Here is a 19533-nt window from a genome sequence, read left to right as displayed (position 1 = left end):
ATTTGTCATTATGGGGAATTGTGTAGATTGACGAGGGAATTTTTTTTTWAAATACATTTTTGAATAAGGCTGTAACGTAACAAAATGTGGAAAAAGTCAAGGGGTCTGAATATTTCCGAAAGCACTGTATTTTTATCTGCATCAGTCCATTGATACTCCCAAAATATCATCATCATCCTCCATAGCATATTTAAGAGAGTTCACCTGATATTCCTCTGGTTCTGTATTCAGTCCTGATGCCATACGAAACCTCTCAAATCTCCTCATCCATCTTCGTCAAAGGGCTCCTCATCCATCCAAGTCAAAGGGCTCTGGGTGAATTATAGCTAACGTGTTTCTACATCTGCATTGCTTTCTGTTTGGGGTTTTAGGCTGGGTGTAATGGGTGCATGCTGGTGGCAGGGAAGTCAGGCGCAGAAGAGTGAACTTGGTAAAAACGGAGCAGTTTAATAAAGAACTCCGAAAACCAATATATACAAAAATATTATACCAGGGTGCAAAACCCGTCGCACACCAGAACATGACACCAGAACATGACACCAGAACATGACTTGCACAAAACATACAACAAACAATCACCGACAAAGACATGAGGGGAAACAGAGGGTTAAATACACAACATGTAATTGATGGGATTGAAACCAGGTGTGATGGAAGACAAGACAAAACCAATGGAAAATGAAAARWGGATCAGCGATGGCTAGAAGGTCGGTGACGTCGACCTCCGAACGCCGCCCGAACAAGGAGAGGGACCAACTTCGGCAGAAGTCGTGACACTGGGTTTCTGTACAAGCACTTTGTGACATCTGCTGATGTAAAAAGAGCTTTCTAAATACATTTTATTGATTCATTGATTATATGTACAACTGCCACTGCCATATAAGGGACAGCTAGCAAGATGCACATGATGCACCCACAACAGAGCAAAGAGAGAGCAATGTAAGGGTGCACAAATCTGCACATATGTGAGATTGTACGCAATTTTCGGGGACCACTTTTGGCTCGTGAGCGCTACTTTCAGAGCTACTTGCTAAAATGTATACACAATTATAGGAAAATCTCTTTAAGGTTACATTTAGGGTTAGGTTTCAAAGACAATTTTAAAAAGAGAAATTGTAGAACTATCCATAACTATGGCCATGGAAGCTAGTGACGACCGTGCTGCTCCGTGAGGGCCCAGCGGTGCCTAGCAACCAAGACTCCACACACACAGTCAGCCTGTGATCAGACACATGCTGCTGCTGGGCTTCCTCACGACTTCAGCTAGCATGTATAAAAGTGTTGTTCGTTTGCACAACATCTCTGGTTCCCTTTCGCTTGTAAATGTAAATGTCCACACTCCCTGAGGATGACATTAGATTAGCTAGTTTCAGGAGACAGATTGGCAATCAACGTCACAGTTTTTACTTCTGACACCATGTAAGAATAAGGAGACGGGACACAATCACTGAGGTATAATAAGAATTGGAGACTGCGTTCAAGATGTCCGACCATTGTTTTCAAGGTTTTCGCATACGCCAATTTATGGACGTCTATATCCGGGTTGCATCCGGTTTAAACGGACCAATATCACATGTGTACTAGCACTCAGTGCGCACAGGGAGCGACGCGAGCGACGCGGACATCATCACATCATCCAAAAACATGGCAGACATTGAATAGAAAATGTTAATATCTTTGGCTGTGAGTGGGCTTTTATTATTTTATTATTAATTATTTTAATAATTTTGTAATATCTTAAATAGACCAACATATAATTGGAGGACACAGGATGTAATCTTTGCTTGTCATTTATTAGGAACTGATTTACACCACTATCTATCATGGAGACCAATACTCAACTAACTATCTCTATTTCTCACAGAACGGTTACCAACCTAGGACCGGTGATAGCTCCACCTATTGGTTAGATGAGCCAGCATCATTTATCACTTGATAACAAATTTAATGGAAGTTTTGTGCACAAAGGTGATGACTAAAGTGTCTTTTTAGGAATTTTTGAATCTGACTTCTCTATGTGGCCGTGTACGGAAATTGTCTTTCTGGGGCGGGCGTCAGTTAAACTGCAGTACCGAAGAAAAACTGTAGGAGCAGTCTAAATGGGGCTTCTAGACCGGAACCCCGGCCCCTTGGACACCATAGTGTTAGCCATGGGTGGATTGGCCGTCTGGCAATTCTGGAAAATGCCAGAAGGGCCGGCCATCTTCTATTGGGATGGGCTGGTCGAAATTGACAATAAATAATTAATGTATACACTGAACAAAAATATAAACACAACATGCAGCAATTTCAATGATTTTACTGAGTTACTGTTCATTTAAGGAAAATAGTCAATTTAAATAAATTCATTAGGCTCTAATTTATGGATTTCACATGACTGGGAATACAGATATGCATCTGTTGGTCACAGAGACCCCCCCCAAAAAAGGTCGGGGCTTGGATCAGAAAACCAGTCAGTATTTGGTGTGACCACCATTTGCCTCATGCACCGCAACACATCTCCTTCGTATACAGTTGATCAGGTTGTTGATTGTGGCCTGTGGAATGTTGATCTACTACTCTTCAATGGCTGTGTGAAGTTGCTGAATATTGACAGGAACTGGAACACTCTGTCGTACAAGTCGATCCAGAGCATCCCAAACATGCTCAATGGGTGACATGTCTGATGAGTATGCAGACCATGGAAGAACTAGGGCATTTTCAGCGTCTAGGAATTGTGTACAGATCTGTGTGACATGGAGCCGTGCATTATCATGCTGAAACATGAGGTGATGGCAGCAGATGAATGGCAGTACAATGGGCCTCAGGACACACCTACCCATTCAAGGATTTTTCTTTATTTTTTACTATTTTCTACATTGTAGAATAATAGTGAAGACATAAACACTATGAAATAACACATATGGAATCATGTAGTGACCAAAAAAGTTAAACAAATCAAAATATATATTATATTTGAGATTCTTCAAAGTAGCCATCCTTTGCCTTGATTACAGCTTTGCACACTCTTGGCATTCTCTCAACCAGCTTCACGAGGAAGTCACCTGGAATGCATTTCAATTAACAGGTGTACCTTGTTAAAAGTTAATTTGTGGAATTTCTTTCCTTCTTAATGCGTTTGAGCCAATCAGTTGTGTTGTTACAAGGCAGGGGTGGTATACAGAAGATAGCCCTATTTGGTCAAATACCAAGTCCATATTATGGCAAGAACTGCTCAAATAAGCAAAGAGAAACAACAGTCCATCGTTACTTTAAGATATGAAGGTCAGTCCATCCGGAAAATGTCAAGAACTTTTAAAGTTTCTACAAGTGCAGTCGCAAAATCCAACTGCCATGTGTTTGTGAGACACAGAGAAGGTGAATGGAGCATCTCCACATGTGTGGTTCCCACCATGAAGCATGGAGGAGGAGGTGTGATGGTGTGGGGGGGGGGTGTTTTGCTGCTGACACTGTTAGTGATTTACTTAGATTTCAAGGTACACTTAACCAGCATGGCACCCACAACATTCTGCAGCGATACGCCATCACATCTGGTTTGCGCTTAGTGGAGCTATCATTTGTTTTTCAACAGGACAATGACCCAACACACCAGGCTATGTAGGGCTATTTGACCATGAAGGAGAGTAATGGAGTGCTGTATCAGATGACCTGGCCTCCACAATCACCCAGCCTCAACCCAGTTGAGATGGTTTAGAATGAGGATATTGACCTCATTCCGTCAGTAGAAGATGCCTGGTTACTCTTTAAAAGTGCTTTCCTCACCATCTTATATAAGCATGCCCCATTAAAAAAAATGTTGAACCAGGAACAGATATAGCCCGTGGTTCACTCCAGACCTGACTGCCTTTGACCAGCACAAAAACATCCTGTGGGGTAATAATGCAATAGCATCAAATAGCCCCCGCGATATACATCTTTTCAGGGAAGTCAGGAACCAATATACACAGGCAGTTAGTAAAGCAAAGGCTAGCATTTTCAAACAGAAATTTGCATCCTGCAGCACAAACTCCAAAAAAGTTCTGGGACACTGTAAAGTCCATGGAGAATAAGAGCACCTCCTCCCAGCTGCCCACTGCACTGAGGCTAGGAAACACTGTCACCACCAATAAATCCACAATAAATTACAAAAAAAAGTCTAGTTAGAACAGGTGTTTACTGCCATCTAATGTTTGATATTAACACAACACTCTTTTATCAGGGTGGGGTGGGAAGACAGCTGAGCTTAAACCGAAAGTACATCTGTTCTTATTCAGGTTCCATTTGGAGAGGATAGAGAAAAAAGAATCTTGAGAGAAGAAAACAATAAAGTAAGTTATCTCCTTCAAATGTTGATATTTGGTTCCGTTGACAACCAAACACAATTTAACATCACTAAATATCATTACATTTGTATGGTCTATTTTAGATTAATTCTGTGTTTAATTTAAGCAATAGCTTTTGATGTCAATAGCTGCAAATGCTATATAGCCCTAAATAGCATGATTAATGATATACAGCATGAGTGATAAAGAATGGTCACATTTAATTTGCTTTGCTAAACCTACTCTTTGTGGAATGACTTTGATAGCTACAGTAAATATTTTTTGTTATTAAATGGAGATCTCACCAATCATTGTCACGATAGCACATTGGTAACAGTCAGTGACAAAAATCACAGTTAAGCAGGGCTTGGTTAAAACCGGATGGGAGACCAAAGGTTAGCTGATGTGGATATAACGTTGAAGATCTAACGTTGTTTTAAAGGTACAAATTGAACATATTTTATACAAGGTTTGTCTGTGTTGTTAATACGCTCAATATGCCAGGTGACCTCACCTGGCTTAAATGGTGCCTCTAGAGACAAAACCTCTCTCATCGCCACTCAATGCCTAGGTTTTCCTCCGATGTACTCACATCCTACCATACCCTTGTCTGTACATTATGCCTTGAATCTATTCTTCCGCGCCCAGAAATCTGCTCCTTTTACTCTCTGTTCCGAATGCACTAGACGACCAGTTCTTATAGCCTTTAGCTGTACCCTTATCCTACTCCAACTCTGTTCCTCTGGTGATGTAGAGGTTAACCCTTTCCAGAAACAAGTCTCTCACCGTTTCCGCTTGTTATAGACCCCCTTCAGCCCCCAGCTGTGCCCTGGACACCATATGTGAATTACTAACCCCCACATCTATCTTCAGAGTTCGTACTGTTAGGTGACCTAAACTGGGACATGCTTAACTTGTTATGGCTGCAGGGGCAGTATTGAGTAGCTTGGATGAAAGGTGCACAGAGGTGCCCATATTAAACGGCCTGCTCCTTAGACCCAGTTGCTAATATATGCATATTATTATTCATATTGGATAGAAACCACTCTGAAGTTTCTAAAACTGTTTGAATTATGTCTGTGAGTATAACAGAACTCATATGGCAGGCAAGAACCTGAGAAGTTCCACTTCCTGTTTGAATTGTTTCTGAGGTGTCAGATTTTCAACCAAGCTCTCAATTGAAAATACAGAGAGATATAAATGAGTTTTTACTTCCTACGGCTTCCACTAGATGTCAACAGTCAACAGAACTTTGTCTGATGACTCTAATGTGAAGGGGGGCCGAAGGAGACAGGAATGAGTAATCACTTCCACGAGCTGATCAGGCATTCACCATGCGCCTTCACATGAGTAGGACGTCCGTTCCATCGCTCTTCTGAAGTCAATCTAATTCTCCGGTTGGAACGTTATTCAGATGTATGTTAACAACATTCTAAAGATTGATTCAGTACATCGTTTGACATGTTTCTACTGACTGTTACGGAACATTTGGACATTTCGTCACGTTATAGTGGAGGCGCTTTCTGACTGTGGAATTGTTTTCCCGAAGGCGCGAACCAAAGTAGCTAATTGGACATAAATAACGGACATTATCGAACAAATCAAGCATTTATTGTGGACCTGGGATTCCTAGGACTGCATTCTGATGAAGTTCATCAAAGGTAAGGAAACATTTATCATGTATTTTCTGGTTTCTGTTGAGTCCAACATGGCGGCTAATTTGGCTATTGTTCTGAGCTCCGTCTCAGATTATTGCATGATTTTCTTTTTCCGTAAAGTTTTTTTGAAATCTGACACAGCGGTTGCATTAAGGAGAGGTATATCTATAATTCCATGTGTATAACTTGTATTATCATCTACATTTATGATGAGTATTTCTGTTGAAACGATGTGGCTATGCACTATCACTGGATGTTTTTGGAACTAGTGAATGTAACGCACCAATGTAAACTCAGATTTTTTGTTATAAATATGAACTTTATCAAACAAAACATGCATGTATTGTGTAACATGAAGTCCTATGAGTGTCATCTGATGAAGATAATCAAAGGTTAGTGATTCATTTTATCTCTATTTCTGCTTTTCTGACTGCTATCTTTCGCTGGAAAAAGGGCTGTGCTTATTGTAGTTTGATGGTGACCTAACATAATCGTTTGTAGTGCTTTCGCTGAAAAGCATATTTGAAATCGGACACTTTGGTGGGATTAACAACAATAATACATTTAAAATGATATAAGACACATGTACAGTGGGGCAAAAAAGTATTTAGTCAGCCACCAATTGTGCAAGTTCTCCCACTTAAAAAGATGAGAGAGGCCTGTAATTTTCATCATAGGTACACTTCAACTATGACAGACAAAATGAGAAAAAAAAATCCAGAAAATCACATTGTAGGATTTTTAATGAATTTATTTGCAAATTATGGTGGAAAATAAGTATTTGGTCAATAACAAAAGTTTATCTCATTACTTTGTTATATACCCTTTGTTGGCAATGACAGAGGTCAAACGTTTTCTGTAAGTCTTCACAAGGTTTTCACACCACTGTTGCTTGTATTTTGGCCCATTCCTCCATGCAGATCTAGAGCAGTGATGTTTTTGGGCTGTTGCTGGGCAACACGGACTTTCAACTCCCTCCAAAGATTTTCTATGGGGTTGAGATCTGGAGACTGGCTAGGCCACTCCAGGACCTTGAAAAAGGCCACTCCAGGCCTTGAAATGCACAGAGTGTGTGTGTGTGTGTGTGTGTGTGTGTGTGTGTGTGTGTGTGTGTGTGTGTGTGTGTGTGTGTGTGTGTGTGTGTGTGTGTGTGTGTGTGTGTGTGTGTGTGTGTGTGTGTGTGTGTGTGTGTGTGTGTGTGTGTGTGTGTGTGTGGTGTGTGTGTGTGTGTGTGTGTGTGTGTGTGTGTGTGTGTGTGTGTGTGTGTGTGTGTGTGTGTGCATAAGTATGCAATTTAAAGAGTGACAAAATTGTTTCACATTTTCATAAGGCAAAATATATTAGAGACTGAAAGTATGTCTCTGTTGTGTTAAAGCCCAATCCATCAGGAGAGACCCAACTCCCCTGTATGCAGCTGTGTGTCCATGAAATGTGACCATGTGACCTACCTCTCACGTTTAAAGAGGGAAACCTTTCTAATGAAAAAAGGCAAGAAGCCAGTGGACTTGGTCCATGTCAATTTGGCCGAAATGTCAACTTGGTCAATTAGTCTACAACACTCTAACCCAGAACTCAAGTCTTGTGTAATTGGTCAGATGCTGGATTAAGTTTAGGGTCCATACGTGTTAAGAGAACAGATAGAACTATAAAAGTGAACTGGAACGAAGAGAGAGAAAATGCAACAAAATACCTCTGTGTTTTTTATATCTGAAGAATGAGAAGTTTTGTGCTTTTTTTCAGGGTTGAACATCAGAGACCAGCCTCCCCTGTACTCAGCTGTGTGTCCACGAAGAGTGACAAATCTATGGATCCACCTATCATGTTCAGAGAAGGAGAAGTTTCCATTGAACAAAGGTGTGTTTTATTAATAGAACATAGAGTAGATAATGAACATGATATTTTCTATGTCATACTGATTGTCCTTTTTCTTGATGTTTCCTGCCAACCAGATGAGTCTCTGTGAGTACAAGAAACTGACTGGTTTCTTGACAGGTTAAAGCAGCAGAGACCAGCCTCCCCTGTACCCAGCTGCGTGTCCATGAAGAGTGACCTGTCTATGGAACCACCTCTCACATTTAAAGAGGGAAACATGTCTACTGTAGAAAGGTAAGAACCAATTGGTTGATGTTAATTTGGTCAAAGTGTAAACTTTGTCATTGTGTTAAAAACACTACTGATGTATTGTTGCTCATTGGAGTATTTTTCTACAGCTACTACTACCAAAGTTTTACTGTATTACAGTTGCTCTGGTCTCTTTGTATTTTTGTCAGGGTCCACCAGGAGAGACCAGCCATCACGGCACCCAGCTGTGTGTCGATGAAGAGTGACCAGTCTATGGATCCACCTTTTAGGTTCAGAGATGGAGTTGTTTCCATTGAACAAATGTGAGATATCATTGTTTTACAGATTCATGTAATGATATGCTGACAGTACGAGTCTTGACCACATCACATCGTTGCAATTATTTCATGCATACCCTCTTATGTATTATTGCTTCTGTGTGCATGCTGAATGTAAGCTCATGTTTTGTCCACAGAGACCAACAGGAGATATCAGAATCAGAGATTCTCAGTGGTCAGTCTCCACAGACTCATCAAACAGACCTGTCCTCCATATTCAGTGTATGTTGTCCTATTATATACATTTTGTAAAGTTGATTGGTCAGTCATTCATGAATTTGTCATGTGAAATGTGTGATTTGATTCTGATATGAACTTCTTCAGTTTGTCTATTTCAGTTGCTTGAGCAGAATATCGTGACATTAGTGAAGAAAGAGCTGAAGAGGTTCAAGACAATGCTGAGTTCAGATCTCCCTGAAGGCTTTGAGAGTCTGTTATAGGAATTAGTTTCCTGTATGTTCGTTAACCAATTTAATTATAACAAAGCAAACACTCTGTCCATTTCTAAGAATTTGTAAGATTCTTATTTGCATAAAATAGACAAAGACCAGYSWCCAAATKAATCAATAGYKTTWWTYYYSRRRRRRYYYYWMYYMAAAWWMCMWTKTACATTAGTTTATATAYCMCACATAGCRTCATRGCGTCCTAAAWKKYCCYYCYTCYYKYCSRMMARRACAAAGCTGATTCMAAAGTCCATTCCAACACACTAACGCACATACATTACACACTATATCTGGATTATCTCCTGAAGTCTCACCACACTTTATTACCACTTAGCTGACAGTTCCAGTCCCCCGCAGATAAGGAAAATCTGGAGGGGCTCTCGCTGTCTTATTTTATCTCCACAGAGTTATAGCTGGGTAGGTTCAAACATAGGTTAATGATCTACTTTGCTTTCTTTCGGCATATACATACATTCCTCTCTTCCACAGTGGTTATCATTTTTAATTACCCTTTGTCCATGCTACATAACCTCTAATCCTAATGGGTAAGTTTCTGGGTAGAATCATTTAATCCTTTATCTTAAACCTTGATAACATATCTTAACAGAGTCAGAGGGAGGATGAGGAAGTGGTGGATGCTGAAGATGAGAAGCAGGAGTGCAGTGCCAGAGAGGGGGCTCTGAAGATCACACTGCACGTCCTGAGGAAAATGAACCAGAAGGAGCTTGCCGACACACTGGAGAAAAGTAAGAGCTGTATGCCTTTACTGTTGATTGCTCCATTACAGGGATGTAGAAAAGCTGTACACAGCATTATAACTCAATTATGTGTTGTGTGCATTAATTTAACTTATAAAGAAAACATTTGTGCATTTATACAGGCAGTTAAGAGGGGATATGATTACATTTGACTCATTTATAACACAATCCTATGTAGACCTGTCATCTCGATAAGTTGACTTGGCATTTGAAAGAGGAGACTCAAGGCCATGCTGGGCCAAAGTAACAAATTTCATCCGGAATTTTTCTGGATGCATGCATTTACATTCAATATGCAAGATAGAAGAGCAAGTTACATCTTAGATGCAAGGGCGTAGTAGCAAATGCATAGTAGAAAAGGATGTTTCTTCATTCAAGTTCGTATACACATTCTCAATTATGTATATGCATCATTACAAATGCTGGCTGATAAGAAGCTGATACAACTTTCAATTAAACAATGAGAAGAACAGTGAGACTTATTGAGAGTTCTGCGACTTCTATCTCATTGGTGTCCGGACACTGAGTTTGTGCCAGTTTGTCACGAGGCCTCTGAGAACTTTTAACGTTAGATATGTGTAAGCATTAAGCAGGTTACTTAATGTATGCAAAGACACTGTATGTGGGTGATTCCTCACGGGCTGTGATTTTTTGGGTTGGTCATGAAATGTAATCCATAGAATGGTCCTTTGGAGGAAGGATTGTTGACATATATTTGACATTTGTATTTAAAAGCATATTTGAGAAAGAATTAATCAAAGTTGGCGTATTTATGACATTTTGGCCCTACCCAGGAGCATTGCAATACACCATAACTGTTGATCTATATGTGGCACAAAATGTCATTTGAAACATCATTGTGTGCTCTAAAATGAGTAAAACATTTCATTATGCAAGATGTAAATGTACATTTATTATATGATTTTGGGAAGTGTGAAAATTCAAATATACCCCCTTCAATTCTTCTCATATTTTAATATGTTGTTCTATGGACTGTGTTTAACTGACACAGAAAGTTACAGAGTGGGATCTCTGGGATTTGTTTTGTTTTGACCAAATATATGTATGTCGAACTCCATTCTTCCAGTTTTGAATATCCTCTGTGCTTCTTGTTTATTCAGGTGAGCTTGCTTTGATTTGCCAACGGGAACTCAAATCTAATCTAAAGACGAAATATCAAAGTGTATTTGAGGGTATTGCTAAGCAAGGGAACCCAACACTTCTCAATAAGATCTACACAGAGCTCTACATCACAGAGGGTGGAAATGGAGAGGTCAATAATGAACATGAGGTCAGACAGATAGAGACAACAACCAGGAAACAAACAAGACCAGAGACTCCAATCAAATGTAATGACATCTTCAAACCCTTACCTGGACAAGACTCACCTATCAGAACTGTGCTGACAAAGGGAGTCGCCGGCATTGGAAAAACAGTCTCTGTGCAGAAGTTCATTCTGGACTGGGCTGAAGGAAAAGCAAATCAGGATGTCCAATTCGTATTTTCACTTCCTTTTCGGGAGCTGAATTTGATGAAAGGGGAAAAACACAGTTTGTTTGAACTTCTCGATCACTTCTCAATGGAAACAAAAGAATCAAGAATCTCCAACTACGACAAGTACAAAGTTCTGTTCATCTTTGATGGTCTGGATGAGTGCCGACTGCCCCTAGACTTCAAGAGGAACAAGAGCTGTTGTGATGTCACAGAGTCGACCTCAGTGGATGTGCTGCTGACAAACCTCATCAAGGGAAATCTGCTGCCTTCTGCTCTTCTCTGGATAACTACTCGACCTGCAGCAGCCAATCAGATCCCTTCAGGATGTGTTGACCAGGTTACAGAGGTGCGAGGGTTTAATGATCCACAAAAAGAGGAGTACTTTAGAAAGAGATTTAGTGATAAGAACTTGGCCAGTAGAATCATCTCACACATGAAGTCATCAAGGAGCCTCTACATCATGTGCCACATACCAGTCTTCTGTTGGATCTCTGCCACAGTTTTGGAGAAAATGGGTGAAGAAGGGAGAGAGTTGCCCCAGACTCTAACTGAGATGTGCACACACTTCCTGGTATTTCAGACCAAACAGACGAATGAAAAGTATCTTGCGAAAGAAGAGACATGTCCACACTGGAATAAAACAAGCATTCTATCACTGGGAAAACTGGCTTTTCAACAGCTTGTGAAAGGCAATCTAATTTTCTATGAAGAAGACCTGAAAGAGTGTGGCATTGATGTCAGGGAAGTCTCAGTGTACTCAGGAGTGTGTACACAGATCTTCAGAGAGGAATGTGGGCTGTACCAGGTCAAGGTGTTCTGCTTTGTGCATCTGAGCATTCAGGAGTTTCTGGCTGCTGTATATGTGTTTCTCAGATTCAGCAATGACAATGAGAATCTAATAGCCAAACCACAGTTCATCTTCAAAACATTTCTGTTCAGAGACATACCTGCAATTGACTTTGGATAAAGCCTTGGAGAGTGAGGGTGGACACCTTGATCTTTTCCTCCGCTTCCTTCTGGGCCTCTCACTGGAGTCAAATCATAAGCACTTACGAGGTCTACTGACAAAGACAAGAAGCAGCCCACAGAGCCATGAACAAACAGTCATGTACATCAAGGAGAAGATCAGGGAGAATCCCTCTCCAGAGAGGTGCATCAATCTGTTCCACTGTCTGAATGARCTGAATGACCATTCTCTAGTGGAGGAGATCCAAAGTTACCTGAGCTCAGGAAATGTCTCCAGTGAAAAACTCTCACCTGCACTGTGGTCAGCTCTGGCCTTTGTGTTAATGACTTCAGAAGAGGAGCTGGAGGTGTTTGACCTGAAGAAATACTCCAAATCAGAGGAAGGTCTTCTGAGGTTGCTGCCAGTTGTCAAAGCCTCCAGAGCAGCTCTGTGAGTACATATTGTAGAATGGCATTTAAGTGTTAATCATTAAATATTCCATTTAGAACAAAATATGCACTATTGAACAACATATGGAATAATAGATTGATGTTCGCATCAGTATAACAAGAAGACCATACAATTCTAGGAGACGGAGGATGAATCTATATGTCGAGAGAATAAACCAAATACCATTCTTCTTCTGCACTACTCATGTTAAATGAACACTGTCTATGTGAAATCATGATGATCTCTCCGTCAGGCTGTCAGACTGCGGAGTCACAGAGGAAGGTTGTGCTTCTCTGGCCTCAGCTCTGAAGTCAAACCCCTCACACCTGAGAGAGCTGGATCTGAGTAACAATGACCTGAATGATTCAGGAGTGAAGATGCTCTCTGCTGGACTGCAGGATCCACAATGTAAACTGGAGACTCTGAGGTCAGTATTCCTATTTTTAGTCAACATGTGATAACTGTTCACTGGATCCACATGTGTTTACCAGGCTTACATTTTTTATTTGTCTCTATGCGCCAGCTTTTTGGATTTAAGATATTAGGCAACAGTACAGAATAACACTTTTTATTTTAGGGGAATTTCAGGCATATCTATCTTACCATTTAGACATAAAATTACATTTTTATGTACTGTATCTCCCCCCCATTTGAAGATGTCATAAGTATTTGGACAAATTCACTTTCGGTATATTAAAGTAGTCAAAAGTGTAGTATTTCATCCCATATTCCTTGCACTCGGTGATTGCATCAAGCTTGTGACTCTACAAACTTGTTGGATGCATTTGCAGTTTGTTTTGGTTGTGTTTTGGAATATGTTATGCCGAATAGAAACCGAATAGTGAATAATGTCTTTTGACACTTTTATTGTGATTAAGAATGTAAGATGTTCTGAACACTTCTACATTCATGTGGATGCTACCATAATTATGGATAAACATTCATGAATAATGATTAATGATGTATGACAAAGTTACAGAGGCACAAATGTCTGAAGGTTAGCATGTTTTGTTTTAGCCTCTAACTTCTCACTCATTATTATTCATGATTCATTCATGATTTTTCGAAATCATGGCATTATTTGAATTAATTTAGTAGTGTTAAGAAACAAATTTATTCCATTCATCATTCAGTTTGGTAAAACATAACACAACCAAAACAAACTGCAAATGCATCCAATGAGTTTGTATAGTCACAAGCTAAACTTTTGACTACTTTAATACATACAAGTTCATTTGTCCAATACTTACAGTGGTTTGTGAAAAGTATTCACCCCCCTTGGCATTTTTCCTATTTTGTTGCCTTACAACCTGGAATTAAAATGGATTTTTGGGGGGTTTGTATTATTTGATTTACACAACATGCCTACCACTTTGAAGATTATATATTTTTTAAATTGTGAAACAAACAAGAAATAAGACAGAAAAACAGAACTTGAACCGTGGCATACCCCCCCCCCCCCCCCCCAAAAGGATCAATACTTTGTAGAGCCACCTTTTGCAGCAAACTTACCAGCTGCAAGTCTTCATTGCGGTATATCTCTATAAGCTTGGCACATCTAGACACTGGGATTTTTGCCCATTCTTCAAGGCAAAACTGCTCCAGCTCCTTCAAGTTGGATGGGTTCCGCTGGTAACAGCAATCTTTAATTCATTACCACAGATTCTCAATTGGATTGAGGTCTGGGCTTTGACTAGGCCATTCAAGACATTTAAAGTTTCCCCTTAAATCGCGTTGAGTGTTGCTTTAGCAGTATGCATGCTGGGTTATTTCCTTGCTGGAAGGTGAACCTCCGTCCCAGTCTCCAAATCTCTGGAAGACTGAAACAGGTTTCCCTGAAGACTTTCCTGTATTAGCGCCATCCATCATTCCTCTCAATTCTGACTAGTTCTCCCAGTCCCTGCAATGAAAAACATCCCCACAGCATATGCCTGCCACCATGCTTCACTGTGAGGATGGTGTTCTCGGGGTATGAGAGGTGTTGGGTTTGCGCCAGACATAGTGTTTTCTTTGATGGCCAAAACTCAATTTTTAGTTTCATCTGACCAGAGTACCTTCTTCCATATGCTTGGGGAGTCTCCCACATGCCCTTTTGGCAAACACCAAACCTGTTTGCTTATTTTTTCTTTTAAGCAATGGCTTTTTTCTGGCCAACTCTTCCATAAGCCCAGCCTCTGTGGGAGTGTATGGCTTTAAAGTGGTCCTATGGACAATACTCCAATCTCCGCTGTGGAGCTTGCAGCTCCTTCAGGGTTATCTTTGGGTCTCTTTGTTGCCTCTCTGATTAATGCCCGCCTTGCCTCGTCCATGAGTTTTTGGTTGGGCGGCCTCTCTTGGCAGGTTTGTTGTGGTGCCATAATTCTTTCAAAAATGTTCTAATGGATTTAATTGTGCTCCGTGGGATGTTCAAAGTTTCGGATATTTTTTATAACTCAACCCTGATCTGTACTTCTCAAAAACGTTGTCCCTGACCTGTTCTGAGAGCTCCTTGGTCTTCATGGTGCCACTTGCTTGGTGATGCCCCTTGCTTAGTGGTGTTGCAGACTCTGGGGCCTTTCAGAACAGGTGTATATATACTGAGATCATGTGACACTTAAATAAAGTCCACCTGTGTGCAATTGAACTGAATATGTGACTTCTTGAAGGTAATTGGTTGCACCAGATCTTATTTAGGGGCTTCATAGCAAAGGGGTTGAATACATATGCACGTACCCAAATGCAGAACAAATTCTAGAAAACGTACAGTATTATATAGAGCCCTTATTGCATGGAACTTCCTTCCATCTCATGCTGCTCAAATAAACAGCAAACCTGGTTTCAAAAAACAGATAAAGCAACACCTCGCGGCACAACGCCTCTCCCCTATTTGACCTAGATAGTTTGTGTGTATGCATTGATATGTTGGCTACGTGTGCCTTTAAAAAAAATTGATGTAGTTCTGTTCTTGTCTAATCATGTTCTGTATTATGTCATTCTGTATTATGTTTCATGTTTTGTGTGAACTCCAGGAAGAGTAGCAGCTGCTGCTGCTGCTTTTTGCATTACATGAAATCCAAATAAAAATCTATTTAAATTACAGGTTGTAATGCCACAAAATAGGAAAAACGCCAAGGGGGATGAATACTTTTGCAAGGCTCTGTACAGTATGACTTCTTCAAATGGGCAGACTAGATACATAGAGTGCTTTCATTGCTAAATGGTAAAACAGATATGTATGGTAACACCGTCAAATAAAAGGTGACATTCTGTACTGTCGCCTCGTATTAAACTTTTTATCTCAAATTCAAAATTCTGGAGTACAGAGCCACATTTAAAATGTTAGCTTCACTGTCCAAATCCATATGGTGTGGACTGTTTACTCCAGGGCTGCCCAACCCTCTTCCTGGAGATCTACCGTCCTGTGGGTTTTCAGTCCAACCCTAATTTAACACACCTGATTCTACGTATTAGCTGCGCAACAAGACCTTAGCTGAATCAGATATGCTAAATTAGGGTTGGACTGAAAACCTACAGGACAGTAGATCTCCAGGAAGAGGGTTTGGCAGCCCTGGTTTACTCAATACAATCTAAATCTGATACCTCACCTTCTTTCTTTTGACTGATACTGCTTTTTAAACTAGTCTGGTCAGTCTACTCAAATATTTGTAATATAMATTTTTCTCTCTACAAGTAATACTTCAATAATTGTACATTTTTAATAATGATACATCCATATATTAATAGATATGGAAGGTTTAGGGACAGTGATATATCTGAAAAGGTTGAAAACAATATAATGCCACTTCACCACCAAAAAATACCAAAGTGATTTTGAAACGATTTAAACTATTTGCAGGCTGTCAGGCTGTCTGGTCACGGAGAAAGGCTGTGCTTCTCTGGTCTCAGCTCTGAGGTTAAACCCCTCACACCTGAGAGAGCTGGACATGAGCTACAATCACCCAGGAGACTCAGGAGTCAGACTGCTCTCTGCTCGACTGGAGGATCCACACTGCAGACTGGAGAAACTCAAGTAGGTAGAGGATTTATGTCAATCCATGTTCATATCAGACATGTTTGAGTTATCAGGCTAGTTATCATAATTTACTGTAAGCCAAAGATTCTTACCACCACTTCGAAGCAGTTATATGTTGACCGTGTGTGTGTCAGTGTGTGTGTGTGTGTGTGTGTGTGTATTTGCGTGCACGTGTATCACTCAATGACTGTCTGTTCTTCTGCTCACTCCTACAGTGTGGAGCATGGTGGAGAACACACAATGAAACCTGGGCTTAGAAAATGTGAGTGTTGACTGTTGTGAAGAATATGCCTATAAATGAGTCTTTGTTTTTTATCGCTTTGGTGCAATTTTCACAAGTATGTGGTACATTTTCACAACTCTCAAACTCTACAAAACTCAAAACAGGTCATCAAGAAGGAAGGTGTTTCAAAACTCCAAGCACAGTTCAATTGACAACAYAGAATCATATTCACTTTTACACCAAACTTAATCAGTGTTTCACCTAGAAATACATGTTTCACATTGCAATACATGTTCATATAAAGTAATTGCCTTTCACAATTAAATGTGCACATTACTTTTAATATGATTCTCTTCTCTTTTGTTAAAATACATTTTACTATTACTTAACCCGACTGCTCTTAATTGATGATCACTTAAACGTTTGGTAAACCTATAGATTTTACATGGGCAGTGCAAGTGTATTGCCTAATGTGAAAACAGTGTAATGTAATGATATGTACACTACTGAAGYATACTACATTCAAAGGGCAATTTTTAAACATGTATCTTACATTTTGTTCTATTGGATTAACTGGTTGTTAAAATAACTCAATTGAGAGGATATCATTATGTTATGTTTTGGTGATTAAACCAATGTACTCATTATATTTCACAGTACATTTATATTTTGGATCAATTGTTGTGTGGTGAAAGATGTCTACAACAAAATTAATGGACATTGAAAGGTTTTGAATGTAAGACCGGCTTTGTTTCAAGTGTTACTAGTTTAGTCATTGAGAGTGAGAAAAATGTGTTTGTGTAACATTAGAAATGTGTGTGTGTATGTGTTCATGTGTGCAACCATGTTTGAGTGTGTGTAATTACTGGGAATAAGTGTGTTTTACATTACCATACAGTATAACATGTGATCATTCAACACGTCTCAAGTTACCTTGACTGTGCCTTTTTAATACCTAGAAACATCGACTTTAAATGTATGAATAAGTGAAAAGTGAGTGAACATTCTAATGTGAATGATGATCATTTGTAATATTGTGTCTTGTTCCCATCCTTCAGATGCGTTTGAGCTCACACTGGACCCAAACACAGTACACAGAAACCTCTCTTGGTCTGAGGTGAATAGAAAGTTGACATGTGGGAAAGGGAGTCAGCCGTATCCTGATCACCCAGAGAGATTTCAGGACCATCCACAGGTGCTGTGTAGAGAGGGTCTGTCTGGGCGCTGTTACTGGGAGGTAGAGTGGAGTGGGAAATGGGCTATAATAGGAGTTGCATATAAAGGAATCAGCAGGAGAGGACAACATAATGACTGTGTGCTTGGAGCCAATGACAAGTCCTGGTGTCTRTTCTGCTCTGATAAAGGTTACACTGCCAAGCACAATAATGAGAGAACTGTCACCTCCTCCGGCTCCCACAGAGTAGGAGTATATCTGGACTGGGTGGCCGGCACGCTGTCCTTCTACATGTATGGTATCTCCTCTGATACACTGATCCACCTGCACACATTCCACACCACATTCACTGAGCCCCTGTATCCTGGGTTTGGGGTCAGTTGGTCCAAATCCTCAGTTTCTCTGTGTCAGATAGCCTCCTGAAGTCACACTCCTATTGAAACACAACTGGGTGACATGATGGGTTATGCTTCACTCAAATCTAAAAAATAAATAAAGCCCTTTTGTGAGAAAAAAAACGAATTCTGATTGGCTGGGTCTTGCTCCCCAGTGGGTGGGGCTATGCCCTCCCTCCAGGCCCACTGTTAGCTGTGCCCCTGCCCAGTCATGTGAAATCCATAGGGCTTATGAATTTATTTCGGATGATTTCCTTTTCATCTGTATCTCAGTAAAATCATTGAAATTGTTGCATGTTGTGTTTATTTTTTTTTTGTATATATAGTATATATTTTTGGGAATTTGTATGATATGTTACGAATCTAATTCGTACAATATGTTGCGAATTTGTTGTGCTTACGATCCCGGACTGCATCTTTAACAGATGATTATTAGATATGTAAATAGATGACAGAATTTGTTTGTTGACCGTAGCATGTTTGTAAAATTGTTGACGCAACAATCCTGCTTCTGTGTGAACTCAATTACACTGAATGTAATGTAATTGTCACAGACTAATGAGGTTAATAAAACAGATGAAAGAAGAGATGTTTAAAATGTTTAATTTATTTGATAAGAATATGCATTTAAATTAATGGAGATGTGTAACTACAGTACCAGTCAAAAGTTTGGACACACCTACTCATTCAAGGACATTTCTTTATTTTTACTATTTTAGACATTGTGGAATAATAGTGAAGACATCAAAACTATGAAATGACACATATGGAATCATGTAGTAGCCAAAAAGGTGTTAAACAAATCCAAATATATTTTAGATTTGAGATTCTTCAAAGTAGCCACTCTTTGCCTTGATGACAGCTTTGCACAGTCTTGGCATTCTCTCAACCAGCTTCACAAGGAGTGCTTTTCCAACAGTCTTGAAGGAGTTCCCACTCTGCGGTCCAACTCATCCCAAACCATCTCAAATTAGTTGATGTCAGGTGACTGTGGAGGCCAAGTCATCTGATGCAGCACTCCATCACTCTCCTTGGTCAAATAGCTCTTACACAGCCTGGAGGTGTGTTTTGGGTCATTGTCCTGTTGAAAAACAAATGATAGTACCACTAAGCACAAACCAGATGGGATGGCGTAGCGCTGCAGAATGCTGTGGTAGCCATGTTGGTTAAGTGTGCCTTGAATTCTAAATAAATCACAGACAGTGTCACCAACAAAGCACCCCTACACCATCACACCTCCTCCTCCATGCTTCACGGTAGGAACTACACATGCGAAGATC

General features: G+C 40.1%; 1 protein-coding gene across 1 annotated transcript; it reads left to right on the top strand.

Moving 5' to 3' along the window:
• Positions 1-4258: 4258 nt before the first annotated feature.
• LOC111956185 (NLR family CARD domain-containing protein 3-like) lies at positions 4259-18840 on the top strand. Its single transcript, XM_023976635.3, is given in 12 exon segments — positions 4259-4307; positions 7700-7813; positions 7952-8065; positions 8230-8343; positions 8496-8580; positions 9409-9547; positions 10681-12013; positions 12015-12449; positions 12703-12876; positions 16285-16458; positions 16677-16723; positions 17743-18840. Coding segments are annotated over 11 exon segments (3204 nt in total). The 5' UTR covers positions 4259-4307; positions 7700-7763; the 3' UTR covers positions 18282-18840.
• The last annotated feature ends 693 nt before the right edge of the window (positions 18841-19533 follow it).

Source organism: Salvelinus sp. IW2-2015, linkage group LG31 (genome assembly GCF_002910315.2).
Source record: "Salvelinus sp. IW2-2015 linkage group LG31, ASM291031v2, whole genome shotgun sequence".
NCBI classification, from domain to species: Eukaryota; Metazoa; Chordata; class Actinopteri; order Salmoniformes; family Salmonidae; genus Salvelinus; species Salvelinus sp. IW2-2015.
This window is presented reverse-complemented; position numbering and strand designations above follow the sequence as displayed.